The sequence below is a fragment of the Aquarana catesbeiana genome, linkage group LG01 (assembly GCF_042186555.1).
Source record: "Aquarana catesbeiana isolate 2022-GZ linkage group LG01, ASM4218655v1, whole genome shotgun sequence".
Lineage (NCBI taxonomy): Eukaryota > Metazoa > Chordata > Amphibia > Anura > Ranidae > Aquarana > Aquarana catesbeiana.
Window position 1 is genome coordinate 315,112,456 of NC_133324.1, and position 22,348 is coordinate 315,134,803.

General features: G+C 42.1%; 1 protein-coding gene across 2 annotated transcripts in view; it reads left to right on the forward strand.

The window, feature by feature from the left end:
* TRPV4 (transient receptor potential cation channel subfamily V member 4) overlaps window positions 1–22,348 on the forward strand; it is a 159,176-nt gene that overhangs the window by 70,314 nt on the left and 66,514 nt on the right. For both annotated transcript variants that reach the window (XM_073629684.1, XM_073629693.1), the window contains exon 5: window positions 2,975–3,115. In XM_073629684.1, coding sequence (XP_073485785.1) covers window positions 2,975–3,115 — 141 coding nt within the window. The remainder of the gene's footprint in view (window positions 1–2,974; window positions 3,116–22,348) is intronic.

The window sequence follows — 22,348 nt, forward strand, 5'->3', positions numbered from 1 at the left end:
ATCCCTGACCAGACGTGGCTGCATTGAGGAACCATCCTGGTTGTTAGTTTTGCTAATATGGATTTCAATGAAATTATTTATTATTCTCTGCTGACAGAAGAGGATGGTGAATATTGTCGCCAGATTTTAAAAGAGTGGACTAGTGACCAGCTGATGGAAACTATCCGTTCAGCTCATTCCCTAGTGGATCAGGGGTATATATAATTTGAAGATGTTCAGCCCCTGATCCAGTTATGTGCAAAACAAGCCCTGTCATGCATTCCCGAAGGAAGCAATGATTTTTCTCCCCCCTTCAATTATGGCCAGGTTGAATCCCTGGTATGGTTATTAGAAGATTATTCAGCCTTTTTTATGGAACATTATTTTGCTTGTCCACAGCAGGTGTTGGCTGATTGCATCCATTCAGTACAATCCCTGGTTAGTCAGGCCGGGTGTGAATCAGCATTTGTTCAACCTGTGCTACAGACATGGTCAGATCTCCTGCACTTAGCTAAGCTTCAACATTCCAGCCCTGCCATTAATCACCTGCCTTCCCAAAAATCTATCTCCCCATTACCTATGGCAACCTTAGCTACAGCCCAGTTTACTCAGCTCCCTACCAAATTCTACTACCCAGTCTCCAAGTGTAGCACCTATCCTGCCTTCAATTCACCCGCCTCTTCTCCTCCACCTGTAACAACCCCACAGAACCCTCCTCCAGCCACTGTTCCTTGGTCTTCCTTTTGCCCAACTACATACTTTTCTTGCGACCCTGCACCTACGTACAAAGCTGCAGTGGCTAAACCAAAAAAGAAACAAAAGTTCTTCCCAACCCACACCATCCTGCCAGTAACCCAACCTGCCTCCACACCAACCAACCTGTTCCAGCCTGCGTTCATGCCAGTTGAACTTGATGACCCACCTAAACCTGCCAACCCAGTGCCTGCCATCCAGCCTGATGTGCCTGCCATCCAGCCTGATGTGCCTGCCTTCCAGCCTGAGGTACCTACCTTCCTGTCTGATGTGCCTGCTTTCCAGTCTGATGTCTTGATGCCTGCCTTCCAGCCCAAAGTCTCGGTGCCTGCCTTCCAGCCTGATGTGCTTGCCTTCCAGCCTGAGCCTGATGTGCCTGCCTTCCAGCCTGATGTGCCTACCTCCCAGTCAGATGTGTCCGCTTTCCAGTCTGATATCTTGATGCCTGCCTTCCAGCCCGAGGTCTCGGTGCCTGCCTTCCAGCCTGATGTTCCCGCTTTCCAGCCTGATGTTCCCGCTTTCCAGCCTGATGTTCCCGCTCTCCAGCCTGATGTTCCCGCTCTCCAGCCTGATGTTCCCGCTCTCCAGCCTGATGTTCCCGCTCTCCAGCCTGATGTTCCCGCTCTCCAGCCTGATGTTCCCGCTCTCCAGTCTGATGTGCCCGCTCTCCAGTCTGATGTGCCCGCTCTCCAGTCTGATGTGCCCGCTCTCCAGTCTGATGTGCCCGCTCTCCAGTCTGATGTGCCCGCTCTCCAGTCTGATGTGCCCGCTCTCCAGTCTGATGTGCCCGCTCTCCAGTCTGATGTGCCCGCTCTCCAGTCTGATGTCTCGATGCCTGCCTTCCAGCCTGATGTCTCGATGCCTGCCTTCCAGCCTGATGTCTCGATGCCTGCCTTCCAGCCTGATGTCTCGATGCCTGCCTTCCAGCCTGATGTCTCGATGCCTGCCTTCCAGCCTGATGTCTCGATGCCTGCCTTCCAGCCTGATGTCTCGATGCCTGCCTTCCAGCCTGATGTCTCGATGCCTGCCTTCCAGCCTGATGTCTCGATGCCTGCCTTCCAGCCTGATGTCTCGATGCCTGCCTTCCAGCCTGATGTCTCGATGCCTGCCTTCCAGCCAGATGTCTCGGTGCCTGCCTTCCAGCTTGATGTCTCCACTTTCCAGCTTGATGCGGTCGCTTTTCAGCCTGATGCGGTCGCTTTTCAGCCTGATGCGGTCGCTTTTCAGTCTGATGCGGTCGCTTTTCAGTCTGATGCGGTCGCTTTTCAGTCTGATGCGGTCGCTTTTCAGTCTGATGCGGTCGCTTTTCAGTCTGATGTGGTCGCTTTCCAGTCTGATGTCCTGATGTCTGCCTTCCAGCCCGAAGTCTTGGTGCCTGCTTTCCCGTCTGATGTGCCCGCCTTCCAGCCCAAAGTCTCGGTGCTTGCCTTCCAGCCCAAAGTCTCGGTGCTTGCCTTCCAGCCCAAAGTCTCGGTGCTTGCCTTCCAGCCCAAAGTCTCGGTGCTTGCCTTCCAGCCCAAAGTCTCGGTGCTTGCCTTCCAGCCCAAAGTCTCGGTGCTTGCCTTCCAGCCCAAAGTCTCGGTGCTTGCCTTCCAGCCCAAAGTCTCGGTGCTTGCCTTCCAGCCCAAAGTCTCGGTGCTTGCCTTCCAGCCCAAAGTCTCGGTGCTTGCCTTCCAGCCCAAAGTCCCCGCTTTCTCGTCTGATGTGCCCACCTGCCTGCCTTCCAGCCTGGTGTCTTGTTGCCTGCCTTCCAGCCCAAAGTCCCCGCTTTCTCGTCTGATGTGCCCACCTGCCTGCCTTCCAGCCTGGTGTCTTGTTGCCTGCCTTCCAGCCTGGTGTCTTGATATTGGTGTCCCTGTGTATGACCTCCGGCCTGGCTTGTTTTGCACTGTTTATATTTCACTTATTTGTCACCTATTTAATAAACACCCTTATTTTTCACTTACATGTGTTTCTGGTTTTCTCTGTGCAGTCCACACAGTCTGGTCTACTAAATTCTGTGACATTTAAATGATTTTAGCAAATGGCTGCAATATAACAAAGAGTGAAAAATTTAAGGGGGTCTGAATACTTTCCGTCCCCACTGTATATATAATGTTTGAGGAGTCTAAGAAATTTTCTAGCCAAAAATACTGATTGTTACATGCAAACAAAACAGAAAAGGCCTAGAGCTAAAGTGGTTAAGATACTAGTGAAACTGCATATTCATGGTTTATTTATTTTTTTTTTTTTTTGTTTTCAGGCCAGACTGCTCTTCACATAGCTATAGAAAGACGCTGCAAACATTATGTGGAGCTGCTGGTGGAGAAGGGAGCTGATGTCCATGCTCAGGCCAGAGGGCGCTTCTTTCAGCCCAAGCATGAGGGTGGATACTTCTACTTTGGTATGTGTAACCTTGGTCAGGATTTCAGTTTGTTTGTGAAAATTAGTGTCCATGTACTTTAGCAATTTCTTGCCCTAATACTGATTAAACACAATGCTTTGCTTTTAATGATTGTAAAAAGGATTCTTTACTGTATATACAGTATTTACCCATTTACATGAAACTTCAGTGTAAAACATTAGGGCCAATGCTGATAGGGCTGAAACAAGAAATGTATTTGTTCATGAAACTTGCCTGCTGTGGTGAGTATTGTAAGATAATGGTACCCTCTCCTACTATTAAGAAACCTAAAATTTGCTGTGTAATCTTATTTGCTTCAACATGAAGTTATTTCTTAATATTACAGTACAAGGCACAGGGCTTGTATTTATACCTTCAAATTGAACAACGGCAGAAAAAAAAATGTTGCTAGGGCCGCCCCTAGTGCACGCTCACATAAACCCACCCGTTCTGTGAGAATCTATTTTTTTATAGTGTCCTTGGGTGATAGACCTTTTCTCCTTTTTGCATATGTTTTTATTGTTAACCATTTTTTCTGTCTTCTGACACTTCTATTAAGATCTGACTGCTTATTGGCCTGGACTATTTGGCAGTTTTCAGATTGGTACTCAGTGTTGCACCTTGGGGACCGTAACCGGACCCCACTGTGTGAGGCGGCCTGTAATGTTTGCTTTGAGCACTGGATCCTGCGAAGTGCAATGTGTAGTTAGCAGCAGGGTGCTAAACAGGCCCAGGTCCATGGTCCATCTTTGCCCCACCAGGAATCCCTTCACTCTAGCAATGGAGGATCACAGGTGCAAGGGAGCTGAGACAAAAGGGACAACTAACATGCATTCTGTTAATGGCCTACAGGAAACTCAGAACATCACCCAGGGAGATGGCTATTCCCATGTCCTGTTATGACACAGCTTCCCTCCTCTGACTCTAGCTCTCTCTCTCAGGTGTGCACCATACAGCCTATCTTACCAAAATTTGGGTTTCCAGGACCAAAAAATGCTACACATTTTCACCCCCAACTGACTCTGATCTTGAATCAGAGATGAACTTTCAAAGCTCTGCAAATTGTAGAAAAAATGTGCAGACACAGAGATTGTAGCAGAAGCTGCAGAGGATTTACAATCCCTTCATTTTATGAGGCTCAAGTTCTGGCTACTTTTACAAAAGCTTTCTACTGTGGACGTACTGATTGGCGTGGCGTGATCTAGTCTTTAAATAAAAGCACCGAATTCTCCACAGACAAAACGCCAAGAGGCTAGCAAAATTAAAAAAGCCGTTTCCCATCCATGCACAGACTGATTTTGCATTTCATGAGGATTGGCCTAAACTCAAAGGATAAACACTCCTCCTTAGCTTTTTGGTGAAACTTATCTTATGGAAAAGAAATTGAAAAAGAAATGGGCTGTTCCGTTAGTAGAGCCTGTCATTTTAGTCCTCCACAGACACCTTACCGATCCTTTTGAGGGTCTTCCATCTTTTAAAGATTTGATTGATAGGCATTTTAAAGGCCGTCTTTGTCTCTTCAAATCAAGCCCTGCTCCTGCAATTACTGCCTGGTATTTTGGAAAAAACAAATGAATTGAGAGCATTAAAAATAATAGCTGATACCCTCTGCCTTCGGCAGGCCATTAATCATTTGATTTTCTTTCCTGCAATCACAGATTGCAGGAAAACAAATTACACAATCCTTCCCGCGGAGCTATTGTGTTTATTGCTAGCGGCTATAGCTGCTGGGAATATTCGCATGCCGAAAATCCGACATGCTGGTTGTACCCAAGTCGATGGATCGACTTGGGTACAATCAGCCTGCCCATAAATTGTTTAAATCTCTGCCTTTTTGCCTGCTGCGGTTCGAACAGTCTATGGCTAGCTTTATTGTTCTGCGTTGACACTGATTGTGCTGTGTTTAAAGAATGTGATTTGCCAAATCTCTAGATCTTATCTCTGTGCCTATGCGCACGATTTTGTTGGCAAAAGCTTGGCTTGCTGAACCTGCTTGTAAGAGGCAACTTATACGCTGGGTGCTCCTCTCCCACAAGAAGAAGTCTCCTACAGCTGCTACTTTTTCTAAGCGATTGGGGTCTTTTTGCTCTCCCCAAACATCCACCTCAAAACCAAGGCTTGGTACTTCTAAAGCCCCATACACACTATCAGATTTTCTGCTGATTTTTGTCTTCAGATTTACCAAAACCATGTAGTGCAAGGGCCTGCCTGATTGCATACAGATTGAAACTCCTAAGGTTTGACCTCATATTATATGGTTTTGGTAAATCTGAAGGAAAAAATCAGAAGAAAATCTGATAGTCTGTATGGGGCTTTTGTCCACCAAACCTGCAGAGAAGCAAACCAAAATTCTGTCTGGAATCAGCAAGTTCTGTCATTGCTTCTCCCAGGCAGGGGGGAATTTCTTGCACCAATAGAGGGCAAGATGCCTGTCTACATGTCTTCTCTCCACACTAATGCTTTCTGCGTTTGCTGTAAAAGATCGATGCTTCCATTTTGTAGCGCTACTATTTGGGCTCTTCTCTGGACCTTGAGTGTTCACAAAAATCTTTGCCCTGCTTCTGGGTCATGTCTCAGGGTACTTGGCTGACCTGCTGAAGGGCTCTTCTGCGACAACCTTATCTCCCAGTATCCAAAGGACAATTTCAGTTTCTGCAAACCTCCATCTTGGTAATCAACTTTCTAAAGTCTGCCTCTTTAGTGTCTCACAGGCAGACCCTCAGATCCAAAAAGCAATTCTGTTCACTTCTGCATTAGGGTTCTGAGCCTAATGGTAGCCTCCTTTCAAACAGTTCCATTTGCTCAGTTTTCGGTTTTCACTTCAACGTAACATCCTTGTGTAGTGGAACAAACCGATCCCTACTTTCTGAAGTATCATATGTGTCTTTCCAGCCAGACAAAAATCTCCCTAGCATGGGAATCTCTAACCCTGCCCTAGAGTCGGGTTAGATGATGCCAGCTTTACTGGCTGGGGGAAAATTTACAGTTCACTAATTGTCCAGGAGACTCCTCAGAGAAGTTAAGGCTCCATCGACTTTCTGAAACTGAAAGCCATCAAAATAATACTACAGTACTGAACCCCGCTTCTGCAAGGTTACCCAGTCAGGATGAAGTCAGACATTACCACAGCAACGTCTTACACAAACCATTGGGAGGGCACCAGAAGCCCTAAAACAGTTGATCCTCTTCTTGGCAGAGACTCACATTCAGCCCTTTCTGCCATCCACATTCCTGATGTGGGCAGTTGGCAGGCAGACTTCTTAATCTAACAACGCCTAGACCCGGGGAATAGTCATTGCACCCCAAGATACCTCAGACTCTCTGTGTAAGTTGGGAGAAACTCACTGTAAATTTGGGAGATTATCTGCAATCCTCTGACTTATCCTCATACCCAATAGTTCAAAATGTCAGAGCTAGGCCAGCTAATTGGCCAGCACCAGGACAATATGTGAACGTGACAATGTAAAATTGGCTAAAATGCGGCAAGACAAACAAGGCCAGGTGTTTTGCTACAATAGAGATTCAAGTGTATAATTTCAGAGGCACATAAAAAATTGACCAGAGGGAAAAGGCCTAGATGCAAGGCTGGTGTTACATTAAATGAAAAGCATACTATGCCAAAGACACTTCAGAAAGGTGGTGGTTTAATATACCTAGGTAGAATTGTCAAAATTGCAGAGACGAACAAACCAAGTGTGTTTTCTACAATAAAAAAATTACACTCTGGTATATGAAAAAAATTTGTGTAAAACAATTAACAGAAGCAGGACAAAAGATGAGCCGCTTGAATAGGCCAATTTCATATTTTAAAGTGCCAAGAAAAGATACCTGTCTTAAGGGCCGTACACACGGGCCGAATATTAGGCGGCATCGGCCAGTTCAATAGAATCCGGCCAACATTCGGCCCATGTGTGTGGCAGCCGGTCTGACGAAAGACTGCTATTTAGCCAGCTTCTGTCGAAGGGGCATGACCGAAAAAGGCTGAAAGTACTGACTGGTGTGTCCTGGTGGGGGCCGTCTCCCTGTCAGAACACAATAGCTCAGAGGGGACATTGCTGTACTAACATTGCATAGTTAGTACAGTGGCTCCTCCCGAGCCCTTCAGTTTTTTTTTTTTTTTTTCATTCAGCCCACGGCTTGGGTTGAACGACAAAAAAAATCTAATAGTGTGCACTAGGCTTTAGTGTATATGAGAGCTGTAACCTGGGACTTTCTACAGCAAAGTAAAACTGTTGGTGTCAGTGGCAGTAATGGTATCTCTCAGCTTTGGTGTCACTGGCTAAAATAATAACCCCCAACACTGGTGTCAATAGATGCACACACTTCCACCCTGCCCTCTCCCTGGTGATCAGGCCAGGACTATACTTCTACTGAGATCACTATGCCAGATAGTACTGGTGTCATTCGATTGTAAGGAGTGTCCCGGCACCTGGCATCCTGCTGCCACTCCAAAGTGGCCAATGCATAGCAGGCTGCAAAGAGTGAGTCCACAGGGCACATGCTGGGCACTTGGACTTTAGATTTTTATTGTTAAACTAGAGTAGTAAAAGTACATAATTGGGAATAACGCTGAAAAATAATCCACTGATCTGTTTGGTCAGATGTGATCAAATCTACATCCTCGCATACCTTTTGAGGTTGTCATTTGAAAAGTATAGCAAGTCTCTCTTAAATCCCCTCTTCAAGATATTGGCATCTTACCCCCTCCTTTCTCCCCCTTTCAATTAAACGTTGGTATGACAAAATTACAAAAATGCCATTTTACGTACATGAGCCCATGGTTATATAATACAGACTTTCTCTGGTTTTCTATTTTCTTCCTGTGTTATCCTTTTTTGGGTGTCCACATCATTTCTGTGTGGTGTGGACACTTCCTATTGGTTGTCCAGGACTTGGGAGATAACTGATGATGTCTCAAGGTAAAAGCAGGGGACCAGTGGTGGGGAATGGTTGGAGAAACCTGATAGTTTTATCCTTCTTCTTTTTTTTTTTTTTTTTTTTTTTTTTTCCAATCTAGAATATTTGGGCCAATGAAAGGTGACTGCTGATTAGTTGCTATGGGTTACTTATGTTTTACCCTACCAATAAGGCTTAGTATCTTTCTCGTATATGTTGTGCCCATAAACTACCTGTTGGTATAGAGAGGTGATCTTAGATGCTTCCTAACATGAGATGTACTTTCTTGTTTTTCACTAGTGTTATTGTATGGTTTATGTAAACTGACCAGGCGTTGCCTTGCCTGCACAGTGCTATTTTCATGGTTCTTCCCTGTCAGGAAACGAGTGCAAAGAACATAAATAGAAACTCTGCCAGCATGTCCTGCAGTAAAGGGAGTTCCCTGAATATGAACAGACTGTATATGTGCTCACCTATGACTGCATCAGCAGAGGACAGTAGTCTGTTGTAAAACCATCAAGGGGCCTTTTATTCATCAGAGACCAGGCAAAGAGCAGTTTAATTGGAATAATCTCATTGAAGATTTATGAAAGCAAAAGTGAGTCAAGGTGACTAAATATGTAGCCTCCCTTCCAGTATTAAATATGTTCGACAAAAATATATAGCAGCTTTGATTAAAAAAAATATAAATATAAAAAAAAAAATATATAAATATATCAAAATCTTGAATTGATATGAAACCCATGTAGCACCCTGATGTCTAGGCAGGGTTGCCCCTAAATTCACCTGCCAGGTGTATTGGCCTTGGCCAATTGTTAAGGATCGATTGAGTTCACCCCAAGTCTGGAGTTGCTGCACTTCTCTCTTATGCTGCTAGGTGGCGGGTACCTAGTAACATTAGATAAGACAAGGGCAAAGCAAGGACAGACTAGGTGTATATGGGATATCTCAGCCAATGAGCAGGGGTTTTCTTAAATCCTCTGGCCTGCTGGGAGAGCCTATATATTTGGGTGAGGTCAGTTGATCGGTGTTCTATGCCACCTGGACGGCTGTCTGGGTGGACGTGTGTTGTTTCAGTGTCCGATACCTTTTGAGTCAAAGAGGATAGTATCAATTTCAAAAGTACCTTAGTTTTTCTTAAAAGTGTAAACATTTGATATTTTTTTTCTACTTTCCTTATGTAAAACAGGGGCGTACCTAGAGCATTTGGCACCTGGGGCGGATCCTATATCTGGCACCCCACCCAACTTTAAAATGTAAAAATCTCCCACAAAAAATTACAATGTTTTCAAGAATATTTATTGCACAAATTTCACAGCCCCCCCCTCCCCCGTCTCTCTAATCACAGTGCCCCCTTTTACCATGCCTCCCCTGCACACAGTCCTACCTTTGGCATAAGCGGATATCTAATACTATTAGCAATGTGTTTAAGTAAGAGACTGCAGACATACTACAGGAGATGGTTAGAGACTGAGGACATGATACAAGAGAAGGTCAGAGACTGCGGACATGATACAAGAAATGATCAGAGACTGCGGACATGATACAAGAGATGGTCAGAGACTGTGGGCATGATACAAGAGATGGTCAGAGATTGTGGGCATGATACAAGAGATGGTCAGAGATTGCCGTTTTAGCCTGCCGCTCACAAAAGATCACTCTAATCTTACACTGGATTATTAGGTTTCAACTCACAGGGAAGAGAACACTTGTAGATCAATTCTGATTTAGAAGTTTTTTGTGTACATATATGTGGTGATGTCATCCTATCCAACAGGAGCCCTGGATGAAGAATATCTACCATGCTACTAAGGTTAGGTCAGTAAACAGGGAAGATTGTGCAGAAACTGGCCTTAGGGGTGCAATGATTGTACCGGGGGGCAGACTGCTGCTCCCCCCCCCAAGTGCAATGCCCACCATGTGATGTACTGTGCCCACCATATGCTGTGCTGTACAGTGCCCACTGTGTAATGTGCTGTGTCACCATGTAATGTGGAGTGGTGTGCCCTCTGTATGCTGTGCCATGCCCACCATGTCATGCGCCGTGCCGACTATGTCATGTGCTGTTTAGAGCCCATTGTGTAATGTGCTGTGTCGTGCCCACCGTGTCTTGTGCTGTGCCCACCATGTAATGTGCAGTGCCCACCATATGCTGTGCTGTACAGTGCCCACCATGTAATGTACTGTGCCCACCATGTAATGTGGAGTGGTATGCCCACCGTGTAATGTGCTGTGCCCACCATGTAACTAACATCGGTGGCACGAACTGGGTTAGGGACAGGAAAATACCACATATATGTACACAAAAAACTTCTAAATCAGAATTGATCTACAAGTGTTCTCTTCCCTGTGAGTTGAAACCTAATAATCCAGTGTAAGATTAGAGTGATCTTTTGTGAGCGGCAGGCTGAAACGGCAATCTCTGACCATCTCTTGTATCATGCCCACAATCTCTGACCATCTCTTGTATCATGCCCACAGTCTCTGACCATCTCTTGTATCATGTCCACAGTCTCTGATCATTTCTTGTATCATGTCCGCAGTCTCTGACCTTCTCTTGTATCATGTCCTCAGTCTCTAACCATCTCCTGTAGTATGTCTGCAGTCTCTTACTTAAACACATTGCTAATAGTATTAGATATCCGCTTATGCCGAAGGTAGGACTGTGTGCAGGGGAGGCAGAGTAAAAGGGGGCACTGTGATTAGAGAGATGGGGGAGGGGGGGGCTGTGAAATTTGTGCAATAAATATTCTTGAAAACATTGTAAATTTTTGTGGGAGAATTTTACATTTTAAAGTTGGGTGGGGTGCCAGATATAGGATCCGCCCCAGGTGCCAAATGCTCTAGGTACTCCCCTGTTTTACATAAGGAAAGTAGAAAAAAATATCAAATGTTTACACTGAAAACATGTACCGTTTTAAGAAAAACTAAGGTACTTTTGAAATTGATACTATCCTCTTTGACTCAAAAGGTATCGGACACTGAAATCCAATGTTTCTGACCCTACCCCACAAAATGATTAAACCTGGAAGAATGGCCAAAGGTCATATGCATAGGCCCTCACAAGACGCAAAATAAATTACTTTACCTGCACAGCATGTTTTTGAATCGGGGGACAAAAATGGTTGACTACTTGTCTTCCTAGCCAAACCAATCCATTAACCTTTTTGTACCAAGATTACTTGATGGTGACTGTGTTCTTCAGACATCCACCCATTGTATTTTAGATGCCTTTTTACATTTTTATACTGATTGTAAAAATCCTGAGTACATAATGGAGGAGATTTATTAAAGCTGGTGCACACAGAATCTGGTGCAGCTCTGAATAGTAACCAATCCGCTACTAGGTTTTATTGTCACAGCTTAATTGAACAAGCCGAAGATAGAAGCTGATTGGCTTGTATGCACAGCTGCACCAGATTCTGTGTGCACCACTTTTAGTAAATCTATACCTTTGGGTTTATTTACTAAAGCTTGGAGAGTGCAAACTCAGTCTCACTTCTGCATAGAAACCCATCAGCTTCCAGGTTTTAATGCCAAATCCTAATTGAACAAGCTGAGGTTAGAGGCTGATTGGTTTCTCTGCAGAAGTGAGAGTGATTTTGCACTCTTCAGCTTTAGTAAATAAACCCCTGAGTCTACTGGCCTTTTTAAGTATTTGTACTCCATATCATTAGCTACTTTATCAGTAGTAGACAAGTTGTTTCTCGAGATCCATTTACACGTGAGGAGATTGAGAAAACTTTAGGAACATTTGCTAAACATAAAAAACACCAGGCTTGGATGGTCTCCTGATCGCGTGCTCATAAAGAATACATGATACCTTAATTATTGGCATTATACATCTCTATTTTCAAAGAGAAACCATTCCCCTTCTATGAGGGAGGCCTTGATTGTACTCCTTCCAAGCCCAATAAGGATCTTACTCATTGAGGGTCATTGAGACTGATATCTTTAACACTGATCTTAAAAAGTTTTTTAAAATCCTAGCTCTCAGACTAAACTTGGTCATTGCCTCATTTGTGAAATCCGACCAAACAAGATTCATTCCTGGAAGGTCGACCTATATTAACATCCATAGACACTACCAATTTACAAATTCCTAATACAACCCCTGGCAAAAATTATGGAATCACCAGTCCCTGAGGATGTTCCTTCAGTTTATTGTTGTAGAAAAAAAGCAGATCACAAACATGGCCAAAAACTAAAGGCATTTCAAATGGCAACTTTCTGGCTTTAAGAAACACTAAAAGAAATCAAGAAAAATAATTGTGGTGGCCAGAAACAGTTAGATTTATAGAACAAGCACAGGGAATAAATTATGGAATCACTCAATTCTGAGGAAAAATTATGGAATCACACTGTAAATTTTCATTACAAACACTAACACCTGCATCAGATTAAATCTGCTTGTTAGTATGTAGGTAAAGAGGGTAAATCATCACGCAGTGTTGCACAAGATGTTGGTTGTTCACAGTCGGCTGTGTCTAAAACATGGACCAAATACAAATAACATGGGAAGGTGGTTAAAGGCAAGCATACTGGTAGACCAAGGAAGACATCAAAGCGTCAAGACAGAAAACTTAAAGCAATATGCCTTGAAAACAGAAAATGTACAACAAAACAAATGAGGAACAAATGGGAGGAAACTGGAGTCAACATCTGTGACCGAACTGTAAGAAACCGCCTAAAGGAAATGGGATTTACATACAGAAAAGCTAAAAGAAAGCCATCTCTAACACCTAAACACAAAAAACAAGGTTACAATGGGCTAAGGAAAGGCAATCGTGGACTGTGGATGATTGGATGAAAGTCATATTCAGTGATGAATCTCGAATCTGCATTAGGCAAGGTGATGATGCTGGAACTTTTGTTTGGTGCCGTTCCAATATAAATTTATGCAGATGACTGTCTGAAGAAAACATGCAAATTTCCACAGTCAATTATGATATGGGGCTGCATGTCAGGTAAAGGCACTGGGGAGATGTCTGTCATTAAATCTTCAATAAATGCACAGGTTTACATTGAAATTTTGGACACTTTTCTTATCCCATCTATTGAAAGGATGTTTGGGGATGATGAAATCATTTATCAAGATGATAATGCATCTTGCCATAGAGCAAAAACTGAAAAAATTCCTTGAAGAAAGACACATAAGGTCAATGTCATAGCCTGCAAACAGTCCGGATCTCAATCCAATTGAAAATCTGTGGTGGAAGTTAAAGATAATGGTCCATGACAAGGCTCCAACCTGCAAAGATCATTTGGTAACAGCAATCAGAGAAGGCTGGAGCCAGATTGATGAAGAGTACTGTTTATCACTCATTAAGTCAATGCCTCAGAGACTGCAAGCAGTTATAAAAGCCAGAGGTGGTGCAACAAAGTACTAGTGATGTGTTGGAGTGTTATTTTGTTTGTTTGTTTTTCATGATTCCATAATTTTTTCCTCAGAATTGAGTGATTCCATAATTTATTCCCTGCGCTTGTTCTATAAATCTAACTGTTACTGGCCACCACAATTATTTTTCTTGATTTCTTTTAGTGTTTCTTAAAGCCAGAAAGTTGCCATTTGAAATGCCTTTAGTTTTTGGCCATGTCTGTGATCTGCTTTTTTTCTACAACAATAAACAACTGAAGGAACATCTTCAGGGACTGGTGATTCCATAATTTTTGCCAGGGGTTGTACTTCTCAAACCCCTAGAGCTCTTGTGGCCTTGGCAAGGCATTTGACGCTATAGAATGGCCATATCTGTTCTAAGTCTGCATTTGGATTTGGATATAACTTTATTACTTGGATACAGATTATTTACGTGCAGCCCCAAGCACGGATACATGTCAATAACTGTATTACTACATCATTATCAATACAATGGAGCACTAGGCAAGGCTGCCACCTCTCGCCCTCTATTGCCCTAGCAATAGAGCCACTAGCAGAACTTCTTCAAAGTTCTCCATTAGCGAAGGGCATTACATTAGCAAGAAAGAGTTTTGCTACATGTGGACGATATGTTTTTATACCTCTCTGATCCACAACATATCATAGCTGAAGTATTTCAACTTGTTATGGTTTTATTATTCGGGGTTCAAAGTTAATTGGACCAAATTGCATATATTTTCTATGGAAGCAGATCTCCTATTTACTTTGCCACCTCCTGATTATTCAGTGCAGACCACAAGCAAATGTAGATACTTAGGAGTAGATATTCAACTACTGCTATCTAAATACCATGAGAAAAACGTATTACCCTGTATAGCCTCCTTCTGCGGCAAGATGCCCCAATGGATTAAGCCTCCCCTTGCCTATGATGGGGAGGGTGAATATATTTAAAGGTTATTTTTCTCTCAAAATTTTTATATCTATTGTCTAACTTACCAATTTGCTTTCCCAAAAAGGTATTCAAAGAAATTGACTTGATTTTCTCTACATTTCTTTGGTACCCCAAATCGGTCAGACTCTTGCTGGAGGCTCTGCAGCTCCCCACTTCTCGAGAAGGCCTTGCACTCCCTAATCTCTGTCTCTACTACTATACCGCCCAGCTGGCTTACATCCATTGGTGACTTTTCCCAGAAGTGAAAAATGCTGCTACGGCATCTGAGACTGCTGTGGTCTTCTCATACAAGACACTGGGCAATCTTAATTTTAGGCGCAGCCTTCCCACAATAACGGGTATTGACTTTTTGAGGGTGTATATTAGGATATACACCCAGTGCTTGTCTGCTCTTTGCAGCTCACCTACATTCTCCTAATTAACCCATATAATCCCTGATTACCTCACTTTTTTACACTTCCAGATGTTCTGCTGTGGGCAAGATATGGCTTCACATACTTACCATATTCTCAAGGCACTGTCAAGTCCTTTTGATACTGCAGAAGGACCTGGGGGTTCCAGTACACTGGCACTTTAGGTATTTGCAACTCCTGCATGCTGCAGAGGCACAATCTTGATCTTTGAGTACAGCTCTCTAACGCTAAATTAGAAAAATGCCCTCCTTCGTTTGACCCACACACCTCTTATATCCACTTTCTACATTTTTCTAATGGATAAACTATGCCCCCTTCTTCTCATAATGCAAACATGTTCGCAAGCTGATATCCATGATATCTCAACAGATAACTGTCAAAAATTTTTTTACCAGTGGCTGCTGTTGCTCAATTTTCTTGCTGTTGCTTAGTTTTCTAAAAAAAAGAAAACTATTGGAATCCTTGTGCCCAGCGCCCTGCATGTAGATTAGGGGCCGGGCGCATGGATTAGGGGGGCGGTGCCCCTGCGCCCTGCATGAGCGGCCACCACTGTGTTTAACTCGTACGTCTACGTGGTCATTTCCGCTAGATATAAGCTTATTCAACTACAATGTTTACACAGAACATACTACACCCCACAATGATTTTTTCAAATTCATAAAAGGGACACACCCACTTGTCACAAATGTGTGAAAGATCCCAGAGATTTCCCTCATATGGTCTGATGTTGCGACAAGGTGAGACCCTTCTGGTCCCAATTTACGGCGTTTATTTCTGCTACCTTCAAGTTCACCAATATTTGCAATTGGTGCTTAATTGGGCATTTTTGAAGACCTAGATATCAGTGCTATGCGTAAATGTTTCCTATGGATTCTACTATACCTTTGTATGAACTAACCTATAAAGCCAGGGGATGCCCAGGAAAATTATATGAGGCTGGATAGCCAGGAAACCAGTGATTTCCCTTTTATTTCACTAATTACTAACGTTCTATATTCTAGATTACCCCTACATGTTTTGGTGATGTGTCAAATAAGTTATGAAAAAAAACAAAAAAAAACACAGGACCCATATACAACTGTTACATCCACTAGGTCTTCCATTTATTTTGCTCAGAACACAGGTGAATACAGTTACAAGTTAACTCATTCCATTGTTCTACAAGGTTAGTTTTTGGATTGGTTGAAGTCTTCTCTTTTGATAATTGCTAATATTTCTTGTACATTTGTGCAACAACTGTCTGTTTTGGCTCTATCTACCTTTTGATGCTTGATCCACTGTTAGCCTGTAAAACAATGCTGTTACATTTCTAATGACTGGAATATTGCCTTGTGAATGTATTTAAATTCTTTTTTGAATATACTCAATAAAACAAGTTTAAAAAAACAATGAAATTAATGGAAGCAACGCATCTCTATTAGATTGTAAGCTCTTCTGAGCAGGGCCCTCTTAATCCTCTTGTATCTTATTGTATTATAACTGTACTGTCTCCCTTTTATATTGTAAAGCGCTGCGTAAACTGTTGGCGCAATATAAATCCTGTATAATAATAATAATCTCAAAGTTTGGACAGGGTCATGTTTACCACAGTATAGCATCCCCTCTCCTATTAACAACACTCTGTAAACATGTGGTAACTGAGGAAATTAATTGCTGGAGTTTCAGGAGAGGAATGTTGTCCTGTTCTTGCCTGATATAGGATTCTAATGGCTCAACAGTCCTGGACTAATGAATGACTTGCTACTAATATTTTAGGGAGATGTACCTTGGGGAGCTGTTCAAAATGAGTTGCCATTGAAAACAAACCATGCGACCATCCTTGTCCATACTTTACCATGCGTTTTTATACTGGGCAACAAAGTTGTGTGTTTGAAACACAAAAATGTGAACTAGCAATAAAATTATCTTGCAAGCTGCCTAATCTACCACCCCAGCCATAATATGATCTCGGTATTTTATTGCATTATTTTTATTACGGGCACTAGAAGCTATTCATTAAAAATAAATAAATAGATGAAAAAAAAGTTGTTGCTAATGCTGACCAATTTAGATTCCTTGGTTTATTTTCCCAGGAAGAGGAAACCATGTTGGCCAAGAACAATGTTGTTTCTGTTTGTTTTTCTTTTTTTTTCTTCAAAAAGGCCAGCTGCTCTGGGTAATATACTTCTTTTATCTTTGCTAAAGCTTTCAGGAATAATCACTTTGAATGCACAAAGCATCAGAGGAATACATTTAATCATTTAGGCCTGATTCACACCTATATATTTTTTAGTATGTTTTCAGTTTTGCAGAAACACACTACAGTCCATTTTACATGGTTTCCTATGGGTCACGTTCACATCTGTCCATTTTATTGAAACCGCCAGGGACTTTTTTCTGGTTTTTGATTCCATAGACTTCAATGGATAAAAAATGTGTATTAAAATACGCAAAATGCAACTGGAATAAGCAAACTGCAACCTGCATAGGTGTGAACCAGGCCTAAGTAGTAAGGACTGATAGGAGCCGAAATGTTGTAGAACCATTGAAATCTGCATTACAAATGCAGATTCAGATACCTGCCCTGCAGATAGTATTCAAAATTTCTCTTTCGGGAGTTTGTGATAGACTTCAGTCAGTTGTGAATGCCACAAGTGAATGAATACACTTCTCAAGGTACAGTGTACTGATGCAGTGTTAGCAAGGTAGCTGTTGTGAGGAGAGGTAGTGTTTTTAGGTAACCATTATAGTTAATTATGGGTGTTCCCTGTTTTCTAGAATGTCAACTTGTGCCTGATGTTTTCTTATTTGCCTCATTATCTATTGTAGTTTGAGACAACAGGGCAGGGCAACCTGCAGTGCTGTTGATAGTGCTGGGCTTAAATGTTTTCTGCAAAATATTTTACATGATGCACTTGTCAACTGAGACTTTCTTCCAGACCTGTGCTGGTGTGTCTCTATCATTGTTACAATAAATGAATACAACCTTTGCATACCTAAATATAAAGGCTCATTCAGGCTGGCCAGCCGTGGATTCATGAAAAAAAGTGGTTGCAATAAATCTGTCACTAATAAAATGTAAACAAAAAGCTTGGATCATGAACTCCAACCTTATGCTGTCGCCTTACTTTATATATCTGAATGCAAATGTCCCAGTACACTGTGCAATATTATGCAAACAGTCGCTTTTAATGAGTCAGTGGTGACACTGAGCTGTCATTTCAGACACCTGCGTGCTGTCTCCAGGGTAGGTAGGATGGGAAGTACTTCCAGCGTTACCACAGCAGCAGTTGTGACATCTGAGCAGTAAGGATACAATGATGCATGCATCAAATCATATTCTACAGGAGGAAGTGATGAATTATCCTGGAAATTAACAAAATGCAAATGTAGGAACTGTAACACAGACAATTGGTATATAGGACAGTGTACATACCTCATTAGAACAGAACTATCACACCTCATAGTGAAAGCACAAACATTGGGTTTTAGATCTGGAAAGGAGGAGCCGTTTACCTGAATATAATTAAAGTTAGCCCTTGTACCATTGGAGTCCAAAGTATGAGGTGCCATTATTTTTTCATCAACAGTGCTCACTGGCTGTAGCCTAGCCTGTTTATATATGACTACAAACATTTTCTGCATATGTAATGGCGTGCTGTAAACCGCAAGTAGTGTGTGCCCTTCCATCCCATAAAAGCCTTTAGGAGTTTGTGTAAATGTGACACAGGCTCAGGCCTCTGTGGGAATGGGAAAAGGTAGAAAGCAGAATTTTATTAACATTCTTTTTTAAATCTAACTCTGCAAGCTAGTTTATTTGACATGATTATTTACAGAATGTATTTGATATTTTGCAGCAGAAAATATCAGGCAATAAAAAAAACAACCTGGCTTTCTGGAGGGTGGTGTGTTGACCTTGATCAAAAATATGATCTTTAATTTTGATATCACCTACTATGAATACATACAGTGTTGAAAATAATTATTTGATCCCCTGCAGATTTTGTAAGTTTGCCCACTTACAAAGAATTGAAGGGTCTATAATTGTTTATCGTAGGTGTATTTTAAATGATAGAGACATAATATCAACCAAAAATCCAGAAAAAAAAACACATGATACAAATGTTAGAAATTGAGCTGCAGTTCAGTGAGTAAAATAAGTATTTTATCCCCTACTAACCAACAATAATTCTGACTCCCACAGACTGGCTACAGTATGTGCTAATGTGGTACATATAGATTAGTCCTGTCATATTAGGAAAGGTGCGCCTAATGACAACTCGTTATGTGTATAAAAGACACCTGTCCACAGAATCTTTCTTCCATTCAAACTGACCATCATGGTGTCAAAGGATGACCACGGACAAGATTGTAGACCTGCACAAGGCTGGGATGGGCTACAAGACCATAAGCTGCGTGAAGCTTGGTGAGAAGGAGACAACTGATTATTGGCAAATGGACAAGAAGCTGGGTGAAGCTTGGTGAGAAGGAGATAACTGATTATTGGCAAATGGAAGAAATACAAAATAACCATCAATCGCCCCCAGTCTGGAGCTCCATGCAAGATTTCGCCTCATGGGGTAGGGATGATCATGAGAAAAGTGAGGGATCAGCCTAGAACTACACGAGAGGAGCTTGTGAATGATCTTAAGGCAGTTGGGACCACAGGCACCAAACAAACCATTGGTAGCACAATACGCCACCATGAATTGAAATCCTGCAGCACCCACAAGGTCCCCCTCCTCAGGAAGGCACATGTACAGGTCCATCTGAAGTTTGCCAATGAACATCTAAATGATTCAGTGAAGGATTTAGAGAAAATGCTGTGCTCAGATGACACCAAAATTGAGCTCTTCTGCATTAATGCGACTTGCTGTGTTTGGAGGAAGAAAAATGCTGTGACCCCAAGAACACCATCCCTACAGTCAAGCAGAGAGGTGGAAACATTGTGCTTTGGGACGGTTTCTCTGCTAAAGGTACAGGCCAACTTTGTCGCATTGAGGGGTCAATGGATGGGGCCATGGATTGTAAAATCGTGAATGAGAACCTTCTTCCCTCAGCCAGAACACTGAAGATGAGTCGTGGATGAATCTTCCAGCATGGCAATGAAGCAAAACATATCGCCAAGGCAACAAAGGAGTGGCTCAAGAAGAAGCACAATAACCACTTGTCCACCAGGCCAATGCTGACATTTCTCTCCTACATGTAAAAAGCATCATTTTTTTTTTTTTGCCAAAAAATTACATAGAACCCCCAAACATATGTTTTTTTTAGCAGAGACCCTAGAGAATACAATGGCGGTCATTGCAACTTTTAATCTCGCACGGTATTTGCGCAGCAATTTTTCAAACGCGTTTTTTTTTTCATGCTTTAAAAAAAAAAAAAAACAGTAAAGTTAGCCCAATTTTTTTGCATAATGTGGAAGGTGAAGTTGCGCTGAGTAAACAGATATCTAACATGTAACGCTTCAAAACTGCACACGCTCGTGGAATGGCGCCAAACTTCGGTTCTTAAAAAACCCCATTGGCAACGCTTTAATATTTTTTACTGGTTACATGTTTTGAATAAGAGGAGGTCTAGGGCTAGAATTATTGCTCTCGCTCTAACGTTCGCGGCGACACCTCATGTGTGGTTTCAACACCGTTTTCATATGTGGGCGGGACTTACATATGCGTTTGCTTCTGCGTGCGAGCTCACAGGGACAGGGGCACATTTTTTAAATTTTTTTTTTATTATTAATTTTACTTAAAATTTTCTAATTTGACACTTTAAAAAAAAAAAAAAATGTTTTGATCACTTTAATTCCTATTACAAGGAATGTAAACCTCCCTTGTAATAGAAATATGGCATGACAGGACCTCCTTACAGTGAGATATGGGGTCAATAAGACCCCACATCTCACCTCTAGAGTGGGAAGCCTAAAAAAAAAGAAAGATCACGGCTTCCCATCCGAGGCGGCACCGTTTTTTTGAATGCAGAGGCCGGGCGTGACGTCATAGCATCCACGCCCGGCCTCCGACGATCATAGAGACTCCGGCGACCATCTGTTCGGCCGGCAATCTATAGTGGACATTCGGATCCGGCAGATCCGTTCTCCGACTCACTGATCGCAGAAGTGAGTCGGTGGAAGCACCAGAGGGCGGCGGGAGGGGGAGGACGTCCCCTCTCGCCGCCGGTAAGAACGATCTAGCGGCTGACCAGCTGCTATGATCATTCTTATGGTGTAGGAAATCGCAGGTTGAAACTGCTGATATCTGAATGATGCCTGTAGCTTCAGGCATCATTCAGATATACCACCACAAAGCCCAGGACGTCCATGGACGTTCAGCGGTCAGCAAGTGGTTAAGGTTATGGAGTGGCTAGCCAGTCTCCAGACCTTAAAGTATAACTACAAACATTTATTTGAGTTTTTATTGCTTTCATTATTAGTATTATTGCTTTTTATTAGTTTTTATTCAGTTTTTATTGCTGTCTGTGCCCGCTTTAGGAAGATTCATCCTCTCTATTTGTCCTGTTTACTATTTATTTAAAGTAAAAGAAAAGCCCAAATTTTTGGTTGTCCCCAGAAAAATAATAGAGGGGAAATCTTCCAATGGGAACACTAGTTCTGGTGACCTGGGGGTCCCCAAAGAATTCCCTTAATTTGCACAGATTTCCTCTCATTTCCTGTTTGGCTATGGAACAAGAAGTGAAGATAAATCTCTGCAATGGGACACAGATGGTGGAAAATATTCTAATAGGGGTTATAACCCTCCCTTAGTCTATACAAAATGAAAAAAAAAATTGTCTATAGTTCCACTTTAATCCTGTAGAAAATTTTATAGTAGGAGCCTAAACTTTGAGTTGCCAAGTGACAGCCAAGAGAACATAAGGATTTAGAGAAGATCTATAAAGATGAATGGACCAAAATCCCTCCTGAGATGTGTTCAAACCTGGTTACCAACTACAAGTAACATCCTATGCTTACCAACAAGGGTTTTTCCACCAAGTACTAAGTCATGTTTTGCTTGGGGATCAAATACCTATTTTACTCACTGAACTGCAACTCAATTTATAACATTTGTATCATGTGTTTTTTCTGGATTTTTGGTTGATATTCTGTCTCTAATATTTAAAATATACCTATGGTAAAAATTCTACACCCTTCATTTCTTCATTTCTTTGTAAGTGGGCAAACTTACAACATTTGTAGGGGATCAAATACCGTATATATTTTCCCCATTGTATTTACTTACTATAATTACAGGTTTACACCTGTCTATACTGTTTATATACCTCCTTCTGTACTTTTTATGAAGACCATGGTAATAAGGGATCCATTTGCATTATTGTAGAACAGAGTGGGAGATAAAATGTACAGTAACAAAAAAAATGATTTGCAAATTGTAAAACTAAGCTAGGTTATCCTAAAGAATCTGTTGAGGAATGTTGTACCTTTTTTATATACTGTTTGATTTATTGGAGTCTGTGTATTCATCCAAGTGCTGTTTCTTCTTCCTCGAAAACCCTTAGTTTTAGGCTGAAGCCAAGCTACTAGTGTACTTTGCTAAACCAATATGTAATTACGTGCTTTGTATGAAGTAAAGCAAAAATATTGGAAGTTGTATTTAACAGTG